Below are 22,706 nucleotides of genomic sequence, written 5' to 3' on the forward strand. Positions count from 1 at the left end.
ATTCTCCACCAACCAGCTGTGGACCGAGCGCTCGCACCGGTTCAGACCAGAACCCTCCCCGACCCAGTCATAGTGATACTGTAGCCCTGTTCACCCGGAGGCAGACTCCTCCTGTCGCCATGACAACGGGAGGCGAGCACAAAGGCGCGCTGTGTGCGCCTCAGCTGGGCAGCGGCGCCGATGATGAAGCGATGGCGAGAGACGCGACAGCTGAGCGCGGCGAGCGTGACGCGGCAGACGTCGCTTCAGGAGCCGCGCTGGTTTGGGTTGTGAGCTGAAACCCGCGCCAGAAGGTTCCTGCGTTTGGAGCAGGTTTCCATCCGGATCCGCTGAGGCAGCGCCGTTTGTTTGTTGTCTGGACACGTTGTGCTGAGTCTGAGGCTCGTAAACAATAGGAACTGTGTCCTCAGGACAGCAGGAAGTCCCACTCCCTGCTCCTATTAGGCTTCATGTTTATCCTGCTCCGCCAGAATAAGATGGATTCAAAACGAAGGAAAAGCAAAGAACTCTGCTGATGCAAAGGAGCATTTGATCCACTGCCAAGTGGTAAATAAAGTACAAAAAGTAAATAAAAGTATGTGCCAGCTGTTCTACGAGAGGTTGTACCTGAACAACCTCTGCACAGGCAGCAAAGCCTTTACTCAGTGAAATGAATTAGAACTGCAGGAAATTCATTTATTTATTCAAATGACAGCTCTGGTGTGTTTCTGCCTATTGCTTCAGAAAAATCACTAAAAATCCCGTTTTAAAATAGTTTTACATAAAGTGACATTTTCTCGTGGCTACGGAGGAACTCGGTGAACACTAGAACTTATTCACAGGAACGGCAGCTGCACAACAGCCACCAACAGTGTGTAACTCAGTGACAGAGGAAACGGCCTTGAACCAAAACACAGCGACAGCAGCTGCAGCTCAACCAATAATCACTCGGCCTCTGGTGTTTTTAAATGTCCTTGAACGCTTCTGTGAAAGTCAGTGTAACTGGATGTGATGCAGCGCTGCAAATCCAACAGCTGATTCAAACGTGGGACTTCAAACTGTATCATTCAACATGGTCATGTTTCAAAAACCCAAATATTTGAATGAATCCATTGAACAGCTGTTCATAACTTCATCACTAACTAAAAGTGATCTTTAGAGGAACGTGAAGAGGTGCAGACAATCATCAGCGCCCATAAAACAATAAACATGACGCGTCCCCGTCGGCTCCTGATCCCCACAGGACGAGCTTGGCTGCCGCTGACCTTTGACCTCAGCAGTGCGTCCCCGCGGCGGCGCCGGCGGCCGACGTGGACGCCTCCCTGCGGACGGTGCCGAACGGCGACAGCTCCAGTTCGGTGGTGGTGCAGTCGTCGTCGCCGCCGTCGGCACCGGCGCCGGTCGGGCCGCGGGCCGGGCCGCACTCGTCGCAGCAGCAGCAGCAGCAGTCCAGGAAGGCCCGGGTGAACGGCTGGCACAGGCAGAACAGCAGCACCGGCGTCACCGCCGACTTACAGAACAGCAGCAGCTGCGCCACCAGCTCCAGGACGTCCAGGGTTCTGCGGGGAAGCCCGGCCGCCATGTACGCCGTCACGATGTTGCACACGTTCTCCGGGATGGTGCAGAAGCCGTAGACGATGGCCAGCGCCACCACGGCGCAGTTCATCTGGCTCTCCAGCCGGATCTGCTTCTTGCCGCCGCGGACGCAGGCCCGCTCGGCGCGGCGGATGCGGCGCGCGGTGGCGAGCGAGCTGCAGATGGTGAAGAGCGTGGGCAGGCAGAAGTAGCAGCCGAAGAACCACCAGAGGCGCGCGCCGCGGTAGGTCAGGCCCAGCACGTACAGCGAGTCCGGCAGCGCGGGGGAGACGCGCACCACGCAGCGCTGGCCCGGCGGGTCGCCCGGCGCCGGGTCGGCCGGCGCCGCGTCCAGCTGCCGGATCAGCAGCTCGGGCAGCGCCAGCAGCAGGGCGCCCACCCAGATCACGGCCAGCTTGGCCGCCGTGGACGCCCAGTTCTCCATCATCTCGTAGTAGAGCTGCACGTTGGTGGCGGCGCGGAAGCGGTCGATGCACAGGGCGCAGAGCGTGAAGGTCGTGACCCCGAGGGACGCCACCTGTGAGGACGGCAACGGGCGTTAGCGCTCAGAGTGCTGAGGTCCCGACAGAAACGGCTGCAGCTCAGCTTCAGTGACTGAAGCCAGTGTGGGTGTGGGTCAGACCGTCAGTCCCCTACTCTAAACATTAAGAGGACACGACGGGGCTCAGCCCGGATCAGACGCTCGGGTTTGGAATGGATTATTTACTTTTCAATGATGGGCTGAAGTACAGTGAGGTGGAGCTTTGGCTCTGAACGCTGCAGCAGATGTGTTTGTGTCAACATGACACAAACATTTCTTTTTGGACCTGGCTTTCTGCAATTAACTATTGAAACACACACACACACACACACACAGTTTGTATAGACCTGAAGAAAACCAGACCAAGAATTTAAATTAAATACAAAAACACAAAGTGTGTTTTCTATAAAGGGTGAAATGAGTCTAATTCATCCTGATCCTAATCTCAGACCTAGAATCTCTACTCCTTAAACTGATGGGGGGTCCCTCGTTCTCTAATCTTATTCTGACACAGCTTTCATTAATCCCAGTCTTCTCTCCCATTGGACAGTGGGTGTTTTCCACAGCCTGATGTGACACAGATCAGATTAAGGACTCTTCACTTCAGTGACATTAAAGCCCATTTGCAGCCTGTGGGCGTGGTTTGGGTGATTGACGTGACTCTGGTTTCAGGTTAAGGTGATTAACGCTGGTTTCAGGTTTGGATCAGATTCTCCATCTACTCGTTCAGGCGCATGTTTTTACTGTTGACACTAAACGAATGAACGACAACATACAGCTTTGCCACCTTCCCCAGGTCAAGGTGCTGCCTACGCGTTGCACGGGCCTGTGTTTCTTTCTGTCGCCACCTGCAGCCACGAGGAGGAACTCACCTCCAGGTACGGGACGATCCTGCACGAGAACTCCCCCAGCAGCCAGGTCTTGGAGAGCTCGTGAAACACCACGAGCGGGAGGCAGAAGAAGACGACGGCGAAGTCCCAGAGCGCGAGGTTGGCGAGCAGCGAGTTGGAGACGCTCCGCATGTAGTAGTTGTGACACACGATGCACATGACGGACACGTTCCCCACGATCCCCACGCTGAAGATGACGACGGCCACGAGCAGGACCGCGTACGCGGCGTACGAGTCCGCCGTGACCGGGTAGAACGGGTTCGGCACGTGTTTCCGCCGGGGCCGCGTGTCCACCGGGAACAACGGCGTGGTGTCGGTCTCCGGCGGATAGTCGTCGTCGTCGTCGTCGCTGCTGGCGTTGAGTCCGGCCTCCTGCTCCAGTGCCACGGCCGCCGGCACGGACTCCCACGCGGCTCCGCTCTGCCGAGACTCGCCCCACGTCGTCCGCCTGAGTTTTGTGCTGCGTCGCTTACGGTTGTGTCCGGTTCTGACGGGGACGCAGATGGGCCCATGCTCGGTTTGTGTGAGCACTGCTCCGAACCTGCATCCGCGCCCCCCGGGCTCCGCAAACGTCTTTAGGTCCGTGCGTAAAGCGTCCTCGTGGTGCCAGCCACGTTGCGCAGCGCTTTTACGCGCAGCGCGCCGGCGCAGCTCCGTCTCCAGCGGCTCAGGGTGCGACTCCTTCACCGCATCCGACCACGAGGCCCGGACGCTCGCCCCGTGCGCCCCCCCGTCCTCCTCCGCACGGACAGTGCGCCATCTCCGGCTGTGCGCATTCCTGTCGGCGGCGGTGGATTCATAATGAGGGCTGAAAGTCGCCTTTGTTTTGCGCCAGAGGAGCTGCCTCCCGACGGCCTCGCTGCACAGCCACAAACACAGAAACCCGACGAACGGACGCGACATGGTGCGGTTCTGTTCAACCCGGGAGGCGAAACCGTGCCACCGTCCGAAGGGATGGAGACATCTCTGATTTGTAGAATCCGCCAAACGGCTCAATCATCAACTTTACAGCGTTATTAAATGTCGTCTGTTTGTTTTTCCTCTGAACACAGCGTTCATAAAGTCTACGTTAAACAGGCTGAACAGGTGAACCTGGGGTTCAGGTGCGCCCCGAGGCGGCTCCAGTCTGTGGACATCACCGAAGAGGCCGGACGCCGAGTAGAAAGCTTCCCGACCGTCCAGGAGCCTGGAGCCGGAGGAACAGGTAGAGACGAGGATCTGGGTCGGGACGAACCGGTCCGCCTCCGTCGTGGAGCGCTTCTGAGCGCAGTGGATTCGGATCCCTTCAAACCCGGAGCGAGAGGAGAAGAGTCCGGCTCCACTGAGAGACGGATCAGCGAGTGGGAGGAAGAGGCGGAGGCCTGGGTGAAGGGGGGGGGGGCTATAGTGATCCAACCCCAACATGTAGACGGCACACTGAGCTGAGCGTGTGCAGGATCAGCCTCGAAACCAGGCAGGATGATGTTCTCAGGTTCTCATGTAGGAAACGTTATAAAGTGCCGGTTAATTCAGTGTAAAAAAAACATCGAACACTTTATTACTGAAGCTGTATAAATAAGATGAACAAAAATACGAAGCCTCAATTGTAATTCATGACCTGGTTAAATGTCTGAATATGCAAAATGTTCCATTAAGGTCTAAAAATATCAGAATAAAATCTAAACTTTTCCTTTAGAGATGAGGACTGAAGCGTTGACTGTAGATGTAGAGCTCCATCTAGCGGCCACACGGAGGTACCGCATCAGCACCAACCTGCGCTGTCACGGTTAGACAGGAGCAGTAATAGTTCAGCTCCCACTGCTCTTTACTAAAATTGCATTTGAGATTCTAAATATGGTGAAGTAGAGAGGAGCTGATATACAGGTTTTAGGAATTCACGTGATCAGCAGACGGCAGAACAAAACCACAGAGCATCTGAAAACAGCTGTGCGACTGGTTCCTCCCAACCTCCCTCAGTATTACAAACCACCTCTGACTGGCTCAACTCCAGCTGTAAATGAACCAAAACCTAAAGGAAAAGTTGTTAGGTCTTTTATTTTGAAAGAGACATTAAAAGAGCATAGAAGGTCAAACAGGAGGAAGTCTAAAACCACAATCTATTAAAAATTCTGTACATCTGTGCAAGTATAAAAAATACAAATGAACTGAAAGGGAACAAGACACTACAAACTATGAACAGCAACAGCTTTTCTTGCAGAACACTCATAGTGACCTTTGACCTGCAGCTGGCTCAGGCCGGATCAGGGTCTGACCGCGCCAACGTGGCTCTAGTGATGGTGGAGTGACAGACCTGGTAGCAGGTTCGTCTCTGTCCTCCATCATCCTCTGCTTCGTAGGCCACCAGACACAGATCCAGCCACGGACGCTGACCTGAACACACACACACACACACACACACACACACACACACACACACAAAATATGAGCCACTGGCTCGGACCCTTGACACTGACTCACCGAACCCCTAGGGCTCGACCGAACCCAGGTTAAGAAACACTGCCTTAGACAGACAGATTTGTGTATTTATGCTGACGAAGATGATTAACATGAGGGATGGACACACTAACAGTTATATCTGCCATTTGGTTGCTTTGATTAATGTGCGGAATCATCCAGTAAATGTGTGAAGGAATCAGACAGAAGAGGCTAGACACGCACGCACGCGTATGTTACGATACTTGTTCTGTAGCTTTTGCATGTTTCTGGTGAACGTACCCACGCTGCCCCCTGGTGGACAGAGCGACTCCAGGGCGAAGCGGATGCTGTTTTGAGCCTCTTGACTGGCTGCTACATCCTCTGGTGACAGGCTGAAGAACAGCTCCTATTAAAAAACACAAACTGGTTTTAACAGCTCCAGGTATCTTTATTACAATTCACCTTCTCATCTTGTGTAATTTGACCCAAATAACTAAATAGAGCAATGGAGCAGCATTTGTACAGAGTGGGGAAGGATCTGAGTGGTTGTGTATGTGGAGCAGGAGCCTCTCAGCCCTGGACGTGCTCCTACACAGCCAGAGAAAGGTCAATGTCAAGTGCTGCACGGACACACAGGAGGTGGTCTGTAGGAGGCAGGGCCGGAGCTGGATTGGAAACCTGCGACAGTTGCTGCATCATCACATTCTCAGATCTGAATTTGAAAGCATCTGAGCTCCCTAATCTCCAACCTCAGCAGGGTTCTTATTTGTCTCCGGAGTTAAAACGTCCTCACCCTCTCTCCCTAAGAACCTCCCTGCTGACTCCAGCCTCCCTGTAGGAAACTGTGCATCTAAACTGATTGACAGGATTCTGCCATCAGTCAGAACCACGAAGCTACAGCCGTTCTCTGCTCTTTGCTCGTCTGTTAACGCTGTGTCTCTCTTCTCTCCGCTCTCCACTTGTTAAAACTGCTTGAGGCAGACGGCCGCCCACCCCGAGGAGGGAAATCCTTTATCTCGTGATTCTGGTGATAATCCAGAAAGACACAATTGGGTAATAAACCCAGACTTCCCCACCTCCTTGTGATCTAATCTCATTTCATCCCAGTGACTGGGACTTTAAATAGGATCTGAAACTCACGGCGTCTCTCCACAGGAAGGCTTCCAGCGTGTCGGTGGCGTCCCGCAGCTCCAGCTTCATCAGCAGCACGGACTGCATCAGCTGAACGCCGAGAGCTGCAGATCAGAGGATGTTAAAAAGTTAGGATTTAGTTCACAGGCATCATTCTACCTGCTGAATAAAGACTAATGAAGAGAAACACATAAAACACTTGTAGAAAAAGCTGATGCAGTGGTTTAAAACACTATATGAAACCAGAGAAGAGTGAAACAGATGAGGTCATTCAGTTGTGGCTGCTGCTTAGAGTAGGAAACTTCATCCTGGTCACGATAGCTCTGAAGCCAATGCAGACGTCGCTGTGTGAGCGCTTTCCTGTCTGCGATCAAACGAACTGAACTCTGACTCACCTTCAGCAACGACCTTCTTGTCCATCACCGCGTCTCCTTCGACATTCGGCTCCTTCAGCGTCGGCTGCGAGCACCGCTTACACCTACGACACACACAAAAGCACCAAAACCACGAGTCAGCGTCCACAAAGCAACGCAGGACTTGAGTGTGGCTGGTGCTTGAATAACGCTGCCCCAACTCAATGGGGCTGTGGCTCTAATGAAGCGTCTGACCCGTAGTATCTCTTCCTCCCCCTGAACAGGAACGGAGCGGTCAGGTCCAGCAGCTCCAGGCCACCTCCCCTCGACCTCACAGGGACGATGTGACGGTAGCCGGCTGCCAGTCGACACGTTTCCTCCAGAGTGGAACCTGCAGCGCAGCAGAACGCGTCAGGGTTTCTCTTCACGCAAGATGTTTGCTTCATAACCCACATATTTACCCATTAGGAACATGAGCTCTCTGCTTTTCCTTTCATACACCAGCTGACTGGACAGGTGGACGTGCAGAGTCCGGTTCGGGGATGCCAGGGAGTCGCCGGGGACCTCAACGCTCCCAGAGGCCGTCCACGCTGGAGGACTGAAGGACTCGCTGCCTTTCGATGCCTCGGAGAACAGACTGGCCACCACCTCGTCATCAGGGATTTCCTGCCTGAGGTCACAGCACAGGTCCATTTGTCCCCTCTGTAACAAATCTATATGAACTATTCACTAGTAGCGCTAAAAAACCAAGTATCAGCAGAAGAAACTATCCGTACTGTTTCTGAAAGAAAAGCAAGCGTGCTGTGAAGGACGCATGAGCGGTGCGCTGCGCGTTGGTTCCTACATTAACGTGCACTTGCTGCAGTAGAGTTTCAGGGCCTGGTGGAGTCTGTGCGGCTCGTAGGAACTCAGCTGCACTCTGACGTGGTGGACTCGCCCGCGGTCACGCTGCTTCAGGTCAGCAAGCGTCTCTGGCTGCACGTCATGGCTGCACCTCCTCTCTGGACGCAAAGAGGCAGTTTAGTGGTGACTGATGACGTTACGTCGAGGCCATAGATCCATCAACCAGTGCCAACGCATAAACACAAACCTTTGCACATTCATTTCAACCTGCACTGTTTTTTATGCGCCCTCCTAGCTTGTGTATAGTTATTATTTACTTTAGTCCTAGTTGAACTTCTCTAGATGCGTCATCTTGTGTTCTATGTCACTATGATGCTCATCTATGATGTTTTATTTCTACATTCCATGGAAATCAGTGAACGAAAAACAGCAGAAAGCAACTAAATAAATCAGTGTCAGTCTATTTATCTACAGCTGTGGATGAGTGAGAAACAGGATGTGGACGTTAAATATACATGGACAAACACTCAGCTGTCTCCAGCTGCAGCACCAGACCAAACAAATCAATTAGTCAAACGTCAACCACAAAGTTCTGACTGGAATCAGCAGAGATCAGATGTCTCTCACAGTAGCTTCGCTCCCTCTAAAATGAGGATAGAAATAAGAACCCCTCTCCAGCTGAGCCTGCTTGTTTTCTATATTATTCTGTAAGGTTGGAATATTATTATGTAAAGTATCCGGAGATATTTTTTGCAATTAAGTTCTAAACTGAATTGAACTTTAAAGAATAGGAAGTGCGGCACTTTATTTTATTTTATGTTTAACCTCAGCAGAGTGTGCGTCGTGTTTCCTACCTGCGCTGCATTTCGCCGCCTCCACACCTAAAACACAGAGAGGAACAGTCAAAGTTGGAAACACGTCCAGAAACAGACGACTCACTGAGCAACACGAGCGTTTAAACAAACTACTGCTGCTCCTGCTGCCTGTCGAGGAGAACACGAGCCCCTGATTTGACAGGTTTTCAGTAGATTCACTCAACAAAGGAGCAGTTTCACATTCACATGATTAAATGCAAAGGGACTAAGTTCTGGTTTCTGGTTCTGTGCAGGTGGAACCGGCATGACGTCTACGCAAAAGGTAGAAAGATTGTTCATTACAGCACTTTTAATATGAGATCTGAACCTCAGACATCTTTACTTACTTCCTATAAACCCATTGATTTAAGCTTATAGAAAGAGGTATTCCTGTAAACAAACTGTGGCGCGGAGACGTTTCTGTGCTGAGTTACACAACAAACATGCAGCCCGCAGGTCGGACCTTTTCAGGCCGGAGCCGCTTGTCTATCTGTGTGGAAACATCTGGGTCACACTCAAAGTTAGGACTTTTTAGTTCATCCCCAGTGAAGCGTGTGCTTTCAGAAGCTACTGCTAATGGAAGCAGCTTCCTGCAGCTTCAGTCCATCCAAACGCTTGGGATTGTAAAGGTCGGTCTGTGTGAGCAGTCACAACACAGTCCTCTCCCTTCTTTCTAATTACCATTGACTCTAAAGGACAGAGGGGCTTCCTAACCAGAGTCTATAGCCCTGTGAGAGCTACTTACAGTAGACTACAGTAAGTGATGCTTCTGGCTAAACGCTGATGTCAGCATGGTGACATCATCCATCTAAATGCCTGCAGTACAGTGCAGTGACACTTTAACTGAAAGAACCATGGATGGATGCATGGAAGGCTTATTGCAATATTCACATACTGTACTGAAGAAAGTTTGCTGGAAACGTTTCATACTTGGAGATTCTGGTGGAGTGCACGCGATTTCCAACAACTCTGAGTCATTCACCTCGTCGATTTCCTCATCCTCACGTTCCAGAAAGCCCTCAATCACCCTGGAGGAACAGTCAGAGACAAAAGAAATGAAGGACATTAACCTGTCACTGGTCAAACAATTAAAAAACACCTTCGGGCAAAGCTAGCTCCCAGCTAGTACCTCTTCAGCTGTTGCACATCTGGGCTGCTTTCTGGGAGAACCCGCATGCCTCTGCCGTACGCTGTGCCTCCGTGCAGGTGAAACGCCAGGTGATCCTCCTCCGCCGACTGGCTGCCCGCGAGACCCGGCACCTTCTTGGATCCTGGAATCGCCCGCAGGTTGTAGATCCTCAGAAAGTCGCCCGGCTGATGAGGCAATTGAGACCATCAGCACCCAAACATCAATCAGAGGAGAACAGCGTCACCCTGATATTAGGTCACTGTAGTTTCCAGCAGCAGATGGCGTCGTTGCACCAAACTCCGTCAAAGACTTGCTTCACAAGGTCTGTCACTTTTTTTACCCATCACTTCTCCTTCACGAGGAGCCTGCAGCTGACAACAATCACTCCTCACTCTCATCATCAAAAGCTCCACTGATGTCAGATTGTCAGGTAGATTCAATAAGGTAGGACTTCACACTGAAACCTTTGAGGTGATTCTACATGGTCAGTATACTGTAGATACGGTGTTGGATTGGACCGGAATCAGCCTTTACAGACTGATACTTGAGTCAGTCAGGGAGGATTAACAGCTGATCTCTCGAGGCATCTCATCTGAAGAGGCACACAACGAGCAGACAGATGCACTGGGAGGCATTTCATCATCTGGGACTCTTCTTGTATCCACATCCATTTCCTCACAACTCACAGCTGCTATTTACAGCTCAGTCCTGAAACAGGACAATGTATAACTATGGGGTCTGAGGAACATATAAAAGGCAAAAAGCCAATGAGGCTCCAGGCAGAGCATTGAATCAGGTGCTTTAAGCCGCTGTCAGTTTATAACAGCAGAATAAAACCAAGTTTCAGGTAAGACTCCTGTGCAACACATCCATTTGGTGTATTCCAAGTATCACAACATTTTATGATAACATGAATAGAAGACTTTGTACTCTACAACAAGACACATAAGATTTCCCATATTTGCCTCCAATAGGTGTCATTTCATTAACAATCCCCTTACTTCCACTGGTTACACTTCATGGCACAAGTCTTCTTCTTTGGGTCCACAGTATGTTTACGCATCAGCTCTCTTCATCTTCAGCCGCCTTTTCAAACTAGGCAGGAAAACATGCTATTTGAATATGAATCATTACTGAGATCATATAAGTCCCGCTGCAGCAGGAAGCAAACAATGAGCGCAAACAAACAGTGTTCTTGTTTGCAGAATCCCAGACTCTGCCAGGGTTTCATTTCATCCCTCGAGACCTGGATGTTTAGCAGAATGAGACAGAAGAAAACAAGCCTAAGTACTTGGGAGTCTGGCAGTGTTTTCTTAGAGCTACGCGAGTTAAGCAGAGTTTACCACAGGCCGCGTTTGGAAGCAGGTGGAGAGGAAGACTGAGAAAACAAGCAGTAGACAGACTGCAGGGCAGTTGGCTGTGATTCGGCCCAGGTGAGCTTTCTGTGTGTAATCACATATTAAATCCCCTGTAGCCGCCCTGAGAGGCCAGGTGTGATAATAACAAGCAGACATTTAGCTGAGACAGGCAGCACTAAGTTTAGATCTGGACATGACTCATCTGGTCACAGGACAAGGTCACAGTGCGTCCACCGGTGCAGTGGCTGCAGATGGAAGTTGAGGCTGTGGTCATAGGATGCAAAGAGTTGATGAGATGAGCCAGTTCCCATGAAAGGCTCCACTTTGTCTTTTTTCTATTTTTGCATGTTTTCCAGTTGCACGCTGGCCGGTTTCAAAGCTCAACAATCCTTCACCTTGTCTGAAGCTGTTAAGAATCTATTTTCATCTGTAGCTGAAGCACATCAAGCAATTTATTGGCGATTTAAAGAGCACATTTAGCTCATTTTTGAACACATTAGTAACTGCTGAATGAGAATATGCGGCATCAGTAATAAAACTGACTGGACGACTCGTGGTCTTTGATTTCTATATTGAACATTGGTTCTGTACAGACCAGGGTGCGTGTTCTCTGTATCATTCCTCCACTGCATGTACAGTAGGTCTACACTAGACTACAGTAAGTGTTGCTGACAACATTTCATTTATGAAAAATTCACAACAAAAGGAGAAAACTCGTTCCCACAGGTTGGCATAGTAACCAAGAGAAGAATCAGCAGTGTCGTAGGAGCCGTTTCCAATCACTGAGCTGAGAACGCGGTTCTAAACGTAGCCGACACATTATCACTGTCAGCACATGTAGAGGTGGGGGGGGGGGGGGGGGGGGGGGGGGGGGGGGGGGGGGGGGGGGGGGGGGGGGGGGGGGGGGGGGGGGGGGGGGGGGGGGGTGTGTGTGGGGGGGGGGGGGGGGTGGTGGGGGTTCAGTTTTCTGACAGAAAATGGCACCATGAACCCTTTCCTTTATATAAAGGTTGGGGGAACAGAGCAGAGCTCCCTGTGGCGGCTTCTGTAAGTACTTGATCTGTATGAAAACTAAACACTCCACCGTCCGCCCACTCCCCAACAGCCAGGACGATGCCGCAGCTGTCTTGTGGTATTAGTCCTGCTCGGATGCTCAGTAAAAAGGGATTCCTTAAACTCAAAAGATGGCTCTGGGCTTCCACGGCTCCTCTTCCAGCCCCAGCTCAATAAAACAGCCAACAAACTTGAGCCCCACGCTGAGAAGAAGAAACATTCATTTTATCACGGCTCCTTTTTGGAACTGGGCTGAACAGATATAGCCTGACTCCACAGCAGGACTCTTTGTGCTAGGAAATAATTTGAGGGGGTGATGAAAGTCTGCCTGGATCCGAGGTTGGGAAACGTCTGAAAACACCTGAAGTGATGTATGTTCAGCCAGTTATTGATCAGTCTGTGATCTTTTTGTACCACTGACATCTTGAACTGTACCAGTGGGTCCCAAAGCTCCACAACCAGAAACAGCCGAAGGCTTTGAAGTCATAATTACGAACCTTTCAATCATTTGTAAATATAGTAATTGGTGACGCCTGCTGTGTGTGAATGGAACAGTATTATTCATTCGTTGTTGGAACATTTTGTTCTTTTTTGTTTCAGTTTAATAAGAGTTTCTGATTATAACATGACGAAAACATCAGTTTGATTTGTTAATGGGAAACACAGATAGGCCAGTAAATCACCTGCTCTGTGTGTATGTGTGTGTGTGTACCGTGTCTTTTTCAACAAGGCTTCTGAATATAATAAAGTATGATATTCGAGGTTGTCACTGTGGAATCAAGATTCTTAAACAACAATGAATTAGTCAGACTGTTGAGCAGACCTTCAGAAGTTTCTCTACATGAGGGATTTTATGTCTGCTCAAAAGGCTGATGAAGAGCCAAAAGAACTGACTATTAGAAGAAAGTAAATGTTGGGATATAAAAGCTTTAGACATTACACCCACTCAGGGATAAAACTGTCCAAAGCTTTATTATCTACATAAACGATCTGTACATGCGATGGAGCTCCGATGAGAGCTGTGTAATGAAGCAGCAGTGTGAATGTGGATCTGAACTTTAGCTTGTTTGAATGATGAACTGCTGCCTGCGCCAAAAGAAGCAGCACTTCTGTTGTGGTCGGGGAAGATTTGAGCCTGTAGGCCAACATGGAGTCTCATCTTCCTCTGAGCGGTGTTCACTAAACAGGAAACAGTGTGGGAGTACAGAGACTTCTGCATTAGTGCACCCCCCCAAAAAACATCCACTGACATGGAAATGTGCACTCGGTCGAGCATGAGTGCTAAAAATGAGATAATGAGCGGAAGCTGACGGAGCGGCTCCTTCGAATCCAAACAGACTGAGGATATCACAAAAAAAGGAAACACCAATACAAGGCTCAAATGTTCCTCAACTCAAAAATCTATCTTACAGTTGATGCTTGGCTCTGGATGCCTCTTACTCATGTGGTACATGGGCACTGTACCACTACTCATTACCTAGATTGTGAGTGAGGTGCAGGGTAGGAGCTCTCAACCAGCAGGGTCCCGCATCCTCGGCCAGTCTTATCCATTAGGATGAACACATGTGGCATCGGTACCTAAACCTTCATCCTTTCTAAGCAAAGACGTGTCATTTTATTTAATGTTCCTAACACGCAGTTACAAACTCTGGGATTTACGGAGCCAAACACAGAACACACAGGCTGGTTTCCTGCCAGGTGATGAGGTCTGGTTAATACGCATATTCGTCAAAGAAAAGTGACGCTGCATTACTCGCTCCCCAACCCTGCTCTCCAGCTAACTGCTCTAACAAACAGCTATTTGTCACCACATGCATTAGTGACACGCCTGAACATTGGTTTCTGTTAGAGAAATGTCTGAGGTACCTTAACGAACCACAGCATCCGAGTGCAAATAAACGAAGCATAATGAATAGCGCATCTACCAAGAAGCGAGGAGAAGAAGAAGCCATAAACATCGTCTGTCTCTCACATTCACCTTATGTAAAGTCTGAAAGTCTAGGGAAGTCTGGATATTAGAAACGACTCCATTTCAGCCCAGTTAGAAAAATAAATCAAATTTATGCAGACAAAAATAAAAAGCAGAAACGGTTTTAATTAGTAGCGAAAACCAAAGCATAAATAAACCGATGGATCACAGCACTTGGCAAGTTAACCTTCCAAGATGCCAGCAGTAAGAAACTAAATCTGGCAAACTCATTAGAATTCTCCCTGTATCAGTGTTCCAGGTTCAGCCTCCATCCATCGAGCCAATATTCCACTGAAAACCAAAAAGCTGACCTTGTGGTGACGCCCCAGGAAAAGCAAAGGAAGCGCTAAAGCTCATATTTATTAAAGCCTGACCGACCTCACTCCAGCTTTACAGATGTGCCAGATGCAAAGGTTCTAACCAGTCTGGCAGAAATGCCACGCCTTTGTTTTGAACTCTGAGCAGCGTGACATGATCAAGAATTGAGACTAAAAACAGATGCAGGTTCAGCAAAACGAGAAGATAAGGTTGGAGGATGGATAACTGGCTCAACACCTGTGCTGGAGATTCTGCTGAGACAGAGAGAGCAGGCCTGCAGAAGAAACCCAGTCTGGGATAAATGGATAAACGGAGTAAGAGATGGACCGATGGATGAAAGGAGACAGGGAGATAAAAGGGACCAGAAAGTGAGGCCAGAAACAGACGAGACGAACACTTCAGCTCAGAACCAAAAGTTGCTGCCAGTCCTGCTTAAAAAGACACAAATCATGGTTTCTGTACAGACTTGAACTAAGTGAACAATGTTCTATGTGCTATCACGTCCCCTTAGATCGGTGGTTCTTAACCTTGGAGGCACTCAACACCTCCAGTTTCGTATCCACATTCACCGGCCCTTCTTTATTCAAATATAAAATATTTATAAAATAATATAAAAATACGAACCCTTGACACTGACTCACCGAACCCCTAGGGCTCGACCGAACCCAGGTTAAGAAACAGACAGATTTGTGTATTTATGCTGACGAAGATGAACATTAGGGATGGACACACTAGAAGTTATATCTGCCATTTGGTTGCTTTGATTAATGTGCAGAATCATTCTGTCGGTCCTAAATGAAAAAGTTTAAGTGAATGTCTCATCATCTTTGTGTGAAGGAATCAGACAGAAGAGGCGACACACACACACAGACACACACAGACACACAGACACACACACACACACACACACACACACACACACACACACACACACACACACACACACACACACACACACACACACACACACACAGCTCCTCCGCGCTCTCTTTCTCACGGCGTCTCTTCTCATCTTAATGGGCTCCTTTCTCTCCTAATGGCCTTCTTCTTGCAGAAACGCCTCAGTCGATTTCACACAATATCAGCGATGATTCACCAGAGGAGCCTGGTAATTGGAGGAAATATTCCCGTTCAAACACTTCTTCAGAAAGGCTTTCTGTCCGTGTTAGTGCGGAGCCAATTGACGGGTGTAAAGAGACACCTGTCAGACAAAGTCCTATCACAGTGACATTTTACCTGCTCTTCATTTGTCCACTAAGCGGCCTTAAGTGTTTTGAATGAATTCCTCAGCGAGGGTTTATGGACCGTGTGGACCCTGCTGACAGCCAACTGGGATCGCACAGAACTGACAGCAGATAAGCGCCTCCGTGGGACAAGAAGTGTGTGAAATGTTTCTAGAGCCCAAACTAAAAGCTGTGATGGACACTCTATATCAGTTACAGCCTGAGTTTGGATAAAACACAAATCTACACAGATATTGGTACAGGACCATCAGAGAATGTATTTGTTTGTTCCTGTGCTAATGACTCAGGTATTTTGCCAAACAACAATCAGTTGACATCAATGAACATGTTGCTGTTCTACACTCTTACTCTATAGCACTGAAGGAAACTTCAAACATTTCTCTAGGTTTGTGGTTTGAGAAGTAGTTCTATACTGTAACTTCACCAAGCTGCATCTTGGCCACTGATGATCACAGGGGCGCTCATCAAATAGAAAATCTTGGACGTATTTAAATTTTGTAAGTTCTTCTGCAGTAAAAGGAGAAACGGTAGCAGCTCATGTTCCAAACCTTGTACCTTGAATAATTAAGTATGTATTAAGTATGAATGAACTTTTAAAGTGTACAACATTTGTAACTTAGTGCACATTTCAGTTACAATGGAATATATTGCACGCCTGTGGACTCCTAATTTTTTTTATTTTATTTATTTTAAGTTATTGTGGGCACTTCTCTCTTTCTTCTCTGTTAAACTTTTCTTTGCGTTTCTGATGGCTGGATTTATGCTTTGTTCACTGTGAGGACGTTGCTGCTCTAACCGTCGACAATCTCCCCATCTCACTCAGTAGAGTCTATAGGATCCAGATGGACAGAGCCACGCAGTAAATGGGATAAGGGGTGCAATTTGACAGGAGAGGCAGAAATAAGCCCTAATTTAGTTTTATTTGCAATTCTTATATAGATAAATTCATGATATCTCATTACTGATAATATTGTTATTATTAATTAAGATGGGCCCCTCAAAGTTCATAGGCCCTTAGAATCAAGCTAACCCCCCCCAAAAGGTGCCGCTGGATGATCAGACGATCTAATTTAACATTGGGTCCGAGTGTTATTTCAAACTAAACAGAGTGCTGATGAAGAGCACTTACAGTTTTTAGACCTTAGTAAATGAAGCAGCTCAGTTTGACTCTGAACAGCTTTAGCACGAGGTCAGTGCAGAGAGCGTGTGTAAAAAGGACCCTGCTCAGCCTCAGATTCAACACTTAAATGATTCTGTAACAACAACTGACAGGCGATAACTTCATACAGCGATAATTAAACAAATTAATGAGAAGAAATTAACTTCACTTGGGCAAGTGATTGGTAAATGAAGCGGATATTAACGAAAAACATCAGAGTCACTTCAGTCATCATCTATCCTCATTAAGTGCAAACTCACTGATGAAGTCTCCACAGGAGGAAAAGCTCCCACCAGCTTTTCTGAACAACTTTGAAACATTAAATCTTTTCATATTTAATAGCTGTGAATTATCTCAGCACTTCCCCTTTCTCCTTATAGATTTATGTGAAGGGCTGTGTTAAACATTTAATTACAGAAATAAATAAACCACATTCACTCAAGACGTGGTGGAATTTATCCATGATTTACAGTAGATTATTTCTAGCAACCAATCACTTTCTATCATGCTTGTGTTTCAGACATACATTCATTTTAATGTGTCATGCATTGCTCTCTAATTTGTGTAAACTCTCAATAACAATAATAAGAAACTGTGACATTGCAACTGAAAAACTGAAAATAGTGTAAATCCAAAAGACATGAAAAGTGGCTAATTATTTAAATACAGAAAAACAGATTACACATATTAGCTGAGAGCCAAAAATACATATTACCAACTCCTTAAGGAAGAATAATTATGTACACACACTCGCCGAGAGCACCTGGTAGATCTAAGAACAACGACATGTCTTCATAAGACAAAAACACCAACTGAGAGCATTTTCTGAGAACTGAAGTGAAGCCAAAACCCTCAAACCTCCAGCTTTCAAACATCCAAGGATTTGAGGGTGTTTGAAATGTTCAGTGGTAAAAATCAAGGTCGAATCAAGACTCCATGTAAACACGAATTGAACAAACCTCTGTTGTGTTAGGAGACAGGTGTGTCACGGAAACAAGAGAAAGGTGTTGAAACCTCTGAGGCAAACTCATTCATCTTCATGCTGAGCCCTTTGTGTAAAGTCAAAAGGTGGCTGTGGTCATATGGGATTAATTCTGTAGCAGGAGATCAGGCAATGTGCTTTTCATGGCTATAATTTAGTCATTTCTCCTGTTAGAACTGTTATTTGTGTTATTACAGGGTGGGCGACCTTGCAGCGAAACACGAGAACAGACAAAAGATCCTCCGCTTTTCTGATATTTTAGCCATCAAACAGTCCCACAAGCTGATTACCAAGCTCGTGGGGTGCTGAGACATCAAAAACGGCAGAAGGAAAGATAGGCTGTTCTTGTCTGTAAGACATGAGCTATTAATAGATATAATGCTATATCATCTGAAGAAATTGAGCTTTTACACGTGAGAGGACAATTATAAAGAGGTTACTGTATCTGATGACCAGCAGTATGTAAGACGACCACTTTCTCACATTTCAGGTACATGCAGACCAGTTTAAACAGGAAACTCAGAGGCGACAATAAAAATACTAACAGGAAAATAATAGGCGACATTTGTGTGACAGTACCAGTGTCTTTGAATCTGAATAAAACAGTCCAGGTTGAGAAAAAGGGCAGAGGATGAGAGCACAAACAAGATGGAAATGAGCAAAGCTAGATTTGAGATTGCATCCTTTTAAAAATTCACTGATTGTTGTGGAGTGTGATCTGAGGTAAGCCTGAGGCAACGTGAGCAGCAGAAAACCAACGCATTTGTTTTGTAGGAGAGACTGAAACGACTGTTTAAGATAAAGCAGGAAGGAGACGCACGCTACGTCGCACAATACAGAGGGAGAAGTCAAGAATCACTGTAAAAACATGTCGTTGTCACAGTAATCTTCAAAATGAAGAAAGTATCAGTCAGTCTATTTAGTCCACAAAAACTCAAATCACTGCAAGGCTGATCTTTAAAAGGAAGATCAAATGGGGAAAATCTGCCTCCGTTTCACTTAAATTCCTCAGTGATCTGACGTATTGATCTGTACTCACACTGATGGGCCTCAAACTCAAACTATGGCAGCTTGTCAAGGCTGGACGAACACACAGCACTTATCTTGCTGTTTTAAGTGGAACTAATTAGGAATGCTACCGCTTGGTGACCAGTAGTGCAAGCAGCATTTAGCGGTACTGAAAAGCGCTTGATCAGCTGATTTCCAAACCACATGCAATATATGTACATGAGGGTCAGTACCCAGAGATGAAGATACCCTGTTGAGATGTATGGTTCTGATTTAGTGTTCCCTGACTACCCATGTACCCATACGTACGACCTTCACCAGTCAACCTGAGCTGAACAAATGGGAAAAAGAACCTTTAGGAGAACAGAGAATAAAACAAATCTCTTCAGAACAAAAAAGCTTCCTTCTTTTGAAGACTTTAAACTTGTTCATGACACTTTGTTAATTAAGTGCAATATCAGATGCAAAATAAAATGGATGCTAATAATAATAATAACAATAACAACACATCAACAAAAAAAACAGTATGGCCCAGAACAATCTTAGGGTAATATTTCATCCTGTTCAGGACGTTTCTCACCTTCAGCTGCCTGGCGAACTCTGCGTGGTTGTCATAGACGAGGATGTTGGCGATGAGCTTCTCTCTTTCCTTGGAGAACATGGATGGTCCCTCCATGACATCTGGCTCAACGATCACATTCAGAAGACTCCAAGGACACCTGGTTCCATCCCAGACCTGTAAGAATTCACTTTAGAATCACCAGTGACCGTAAATGTGCACTATGGACAGACTGAAGTATTTTGTGCACAGATTTAAAAAAACAAAAAACAATTGTGTCGCACTCATTCTCCCAGTTTGTTAATGCTACGTGGCTGGTTTACGGTGATGCAGTTGTGGTTAAGCAACACTGTCAAACTTTCAAATTGGAGGTGATCTCAGGTGTTTACAGTGACACAAAAATGTGTTGTTCCGCTAAAAGCTGTTATGATTTGGACGATGTCCTCTCCTTAATGTGCTGTTGTGTAACAGCAAGCTGCTACAGCTCAGAGCTGGTTTGGAAATCAGACTGGCAGCAGACCAGGACCTGCAGCCAAATCCCGCTCAAATTTATCTCCTCTATCAGCAGCACTGGCAGGAAACCAGCCATCACTTACAGCCTCATTTCTGTTCTGAAAACTGAGGCGGCAGGTGAAACGGCTTGGGACCAAGATAAAAGACATGAGACCTCTCATCACTGAAGCCAATAGACTGAAGTAGATTTGCTAGAAAACAGATTAGGACCAAAGAGAAACACTTCTATTATGTATAGAATTGTCTTTAAAACAAACGTTTGGCTTCACGTTGGTTGATGCTGCCACCAACATACTAACACTATAGTGCTGATGTAAGGAACCACCCAGTTCCATCCATTCATTCTAATAGAGAAATGTCCTTATTCTGCTTCTGGTATTGTTGTGTGAACAGGACTGAACGGATGCAGGAGAAGTGTGATAAGAACCCGACCAGGTCCAATGAATGGACAGTGCCGTCCCCTCTGGCATATCACCTAACATCACTTTCAGGGGTGACATATTTCACTAAAACTTTTATAGTTATCATGTGAGTAAATCAATATTTTAAAGCAGACGCTCTCGAATTTGAATCAAGCTGCTCATGAAAATGAAGGCGACAGCTTAAGTAGTCTACAGCTGTTACTTCAAAGTGTTACATACATTTTTAATCAATATAAAGTAAGTACCAAGTCAAGGATTCATCAGGGAGCAGGGCCAAATACTTCATTCCTACAACCCCCGGGTCCATTTTCTGCTTTAGTTTTAGGCTAAGCAGCATTTGGTTTGGTGACAGAGGGTTTCAGTATTTTGTCCAGTAATGAAGCGGCTCCATTTATACAGTACATACCCTCAGCAAAGTGCAGGTGGAGTCGACGGGCGCTTTGGCGAGCAGCTGGCAGGTGAGGTTAAAGTATGCTTTGGGCTGAGCGTCGGACAGAGGGATCGAAGGAACAGCCGGTAGCAGCCCCTCGCTAGCTGCCCAGGACCGAAGCTGCTCCACAGTCCGGCGATCCTCCTGCTCCAAGTTTGGGAAACGGCTGGAGGTCCGCGGCTCGACGTCTGCGCCAACCGTCCCGTCAAACGTCACCACAGAGAAACCGTGGGTGTTGACCAGCATGATGGAGCCGTTGTAGAACTGGGTCTGCGTTAGATGATTTTTACATTTACATACACATTTACTCAGCAACAACATGTGGTTACGATGATTAATCATTCAAGCAGAACCTTCACTCTGTGCATGCGGACAATGTCGCCATTTTGAAAGATTTTGGGATGATCCTCCAGTTTCTCACAGAAGATGGTGCAGCTGATGTTCTGGTTGGACTGGTCTGTGATCTTTAAGGTGGAGCAGAAGTCTGTGGAAAGGAACACTGCACTTATTAAATCTACAGATAAATGTGTCTTTCACATCTTTCTTGGAATCATTTCAGGTGAGTTTCAATATTTCGGGACATCTTATTTGGTTTCAAGTTACAAATCCCCCTTTGGCTTCAAAAACTACAATTATGTTTAAACTTTTATTTTGTCTGTGCCAAGGTTGAGCTGAAGCAGTTTAGTGTAAGATAAACACATAGCTGAACTCAGCAGGGGGTAAATATTCTTTCATGTGTGTTTCTCCAGCATCTGATCAGAGGGATTCTTCTAATATTTCTGTGTACTGTAAATAGTGACTCAAGGATCCACAGAGATGATGACAAAGTTGGAACGGTTTCTAGCGGAGAGGCTACTTTCTCTTTATTATTTCTCCTAAACACACGCAGACAGACACACTTCATCATCCTGTGTTTCATGGCTGCAGGAAGCCTCACGCTATACAGTCAGGGTTAAGTTGTTAATGTTTTCCGACGCTGTTGTGTGAGTGCTACGTGCTAAATGCTGCCTGCTCCTCAGGTCAAATGGCTGCCTTCTACTCTGATGCACTTTGTTAACGGAGGAATTAAGTAAATGACTAAACATTGCTCCAGTACAATGGAGTAGATTAGCCAAGATTCATCTGTGATTGTGACAAGCACTTTAGCTTTTATAGCTGGACAAGGAGCCTTTAACATTTAAAGCCAGGAATCCATTATTACACATCAATACATGAAATGAAAACAGCTCTCCTGTTCTCTCTACCGCCACCTTGGAAAGTGTTAAATAAATAATCAGAGACATCACCACCCAAACAAAACTCTGATGCATTGGCCATTTGGGCTCATTCAACAGTGATGCTGCTTTCTCCTTTCTCTTGGATCACATTCTTGTTTGTGATGACTCCAGGACTGATTATTGGTCTGGGGCTGAGACTCGCCTGTTCCCCGACTCTTAAATGGTTGTTTGAAGAAGACAACAACTCCATACACGTTGACTACACATTTAGGCTTCAGGTCACCCAACTTGACATATGTGTATTTTGGAGTTTTGGGCCTTTTAAAAACCTGAGGAGAAACCAAGAAGAAGCATATTATTATCGTGCTACAGTAAGTGACAATGTCAACACTACTGTCAGCATGAGTTACAAATGCTTCCAATGTACCATGTTTATGATTGTAGGCAAAAGAGCACAAACACAAAAACTAAAATAATTTGTTTCTCAAAATAATCAGCATGAAAACAGACATACAGTAGAAAACCGGATCCAGCTGAGATGACAGAGGCCGCGTACATAATAAAATACCTCCGTAACACAGTCCAACATGTTCAGCTAATCAAGCACTTTGAGTCTGACCTGTTTGGAGAGTCTGCTGCTTTCCTTGATGACTGCTGAGGGTCTGGAGGCAGAAGGAGTCTGGCGAAACACCTGGAAAATCAGGGCAAAAGTTAGATATACATTTTGGACGTCATATCTATTAGTTTTAAAAGCATCTTCTAAA

At 46.8% G+C, this 22,706-nt stretch overlaps 2 protein-coding genes across 7 annotated transcripts in view; both read right to left on the bottom strand.

The window, feature by feature from the left end:
- Positions 1-665: 665 nt before the first annotated feature.
- gpr37a (G protein-coupled receptor 37a) lies at positions 666-4,039 on the bottom strand. The gene is made up of 2 exons (XM_029153344.3): positions 2,968-4,039; positions 666-2,092 (listed from the first exon to the last, which is right to left on the bottom strand). Exons 1-2 carry the CDS (start codon positions 3,886-3,888, stop codon positions 1,253-1,255), a joined length of 1,761 nt encoding a protein of 586 aa, XP_029009177.1. The 5' UTR covers positions 3,889-4,039; the 3' UTR covers positions 666-1,252.
- Positions 4,040-4,999: 960 nt separating this feature from the next.
- The window catches only part of pot1 (protection of telomeres 1 homolog), a 38,423-nt gene continuing 20,716 nt past the window's right edge, over positions 5,000-22,706 (bottom strand). For 5 of the 6 annotated variants that reach the window (XM_029153342.3, XM_055509922.1, XM_041071151.2 and 2 more), the window contains 15 exons: positions 22,562-22,633; positions 22,145-22,271; positions 21,079-21,209; positions 20,702-20,995; positions 19,382-19,537; positions 9,711-9,895; positions 9,512-9,609; positions 8,582-8,608; positions 7,729-7,885; positions 7,346-7,554; positions 7,140-7,275; positions 6,927-7,009; positions 6,541-6,635; positions 5,701-5,806; positions 5,000-5,355 (listed from right to left, as the gene is read on the bottom strand). In XM_029153342.3, the coding sequence (XP_029009175.1) occupies positions 5,216-5,355; positions 5,701-5,806; positions 6,541-6,635; positions 6,927-7,009; positions 7,140-7,275; positions 7,346-7,554; positions 7,729-7,885; positions 8,582-8,608; positions 9,512-9,609; positions 9,711-9,895; positions 19,382-19,537; positions 20,702-20,995; positions 21,079-21,209; positions 22,145-22,271; positions 22,562-22,633 (2,016 nt within the window). In that variant the 3' untranslated portion in view covers positions 5,000-5,215. Of the gene's footprint in view, positions 5,356-5,700; positions 5,807-5,857; positions 6,425-6,540; positions 6,636-6,926; positions 7,010-7,139; positions 7,276-7,345; positions 7,555-7,728; positions 7,886-8,581; positions 8,609-9,511; positions 9,610-9,710; positions 9,896-19,381; positions 19,538-20,701; positions 20,996-21,078; positions 21,210-22,144; positions 22,272-22,561; positions 22,634-22,706 lie in introns of those variants that run through there. The other variant, XM_041071150.2, reaches the window with a different exon arrangement.

Source organism: Betta splendens, chromosome 6, assembly GCF_900634795.4.
Source record: "Betta splendens chromosome 6, fBetSpl5.4, whole genome shotgun sequence".
Lineage (NCBI taxonomy): Eukaryota > Metazoa > Chordata > Actinopteri > Anabantiformes > Osphronemidae > Betta > Betta splendens.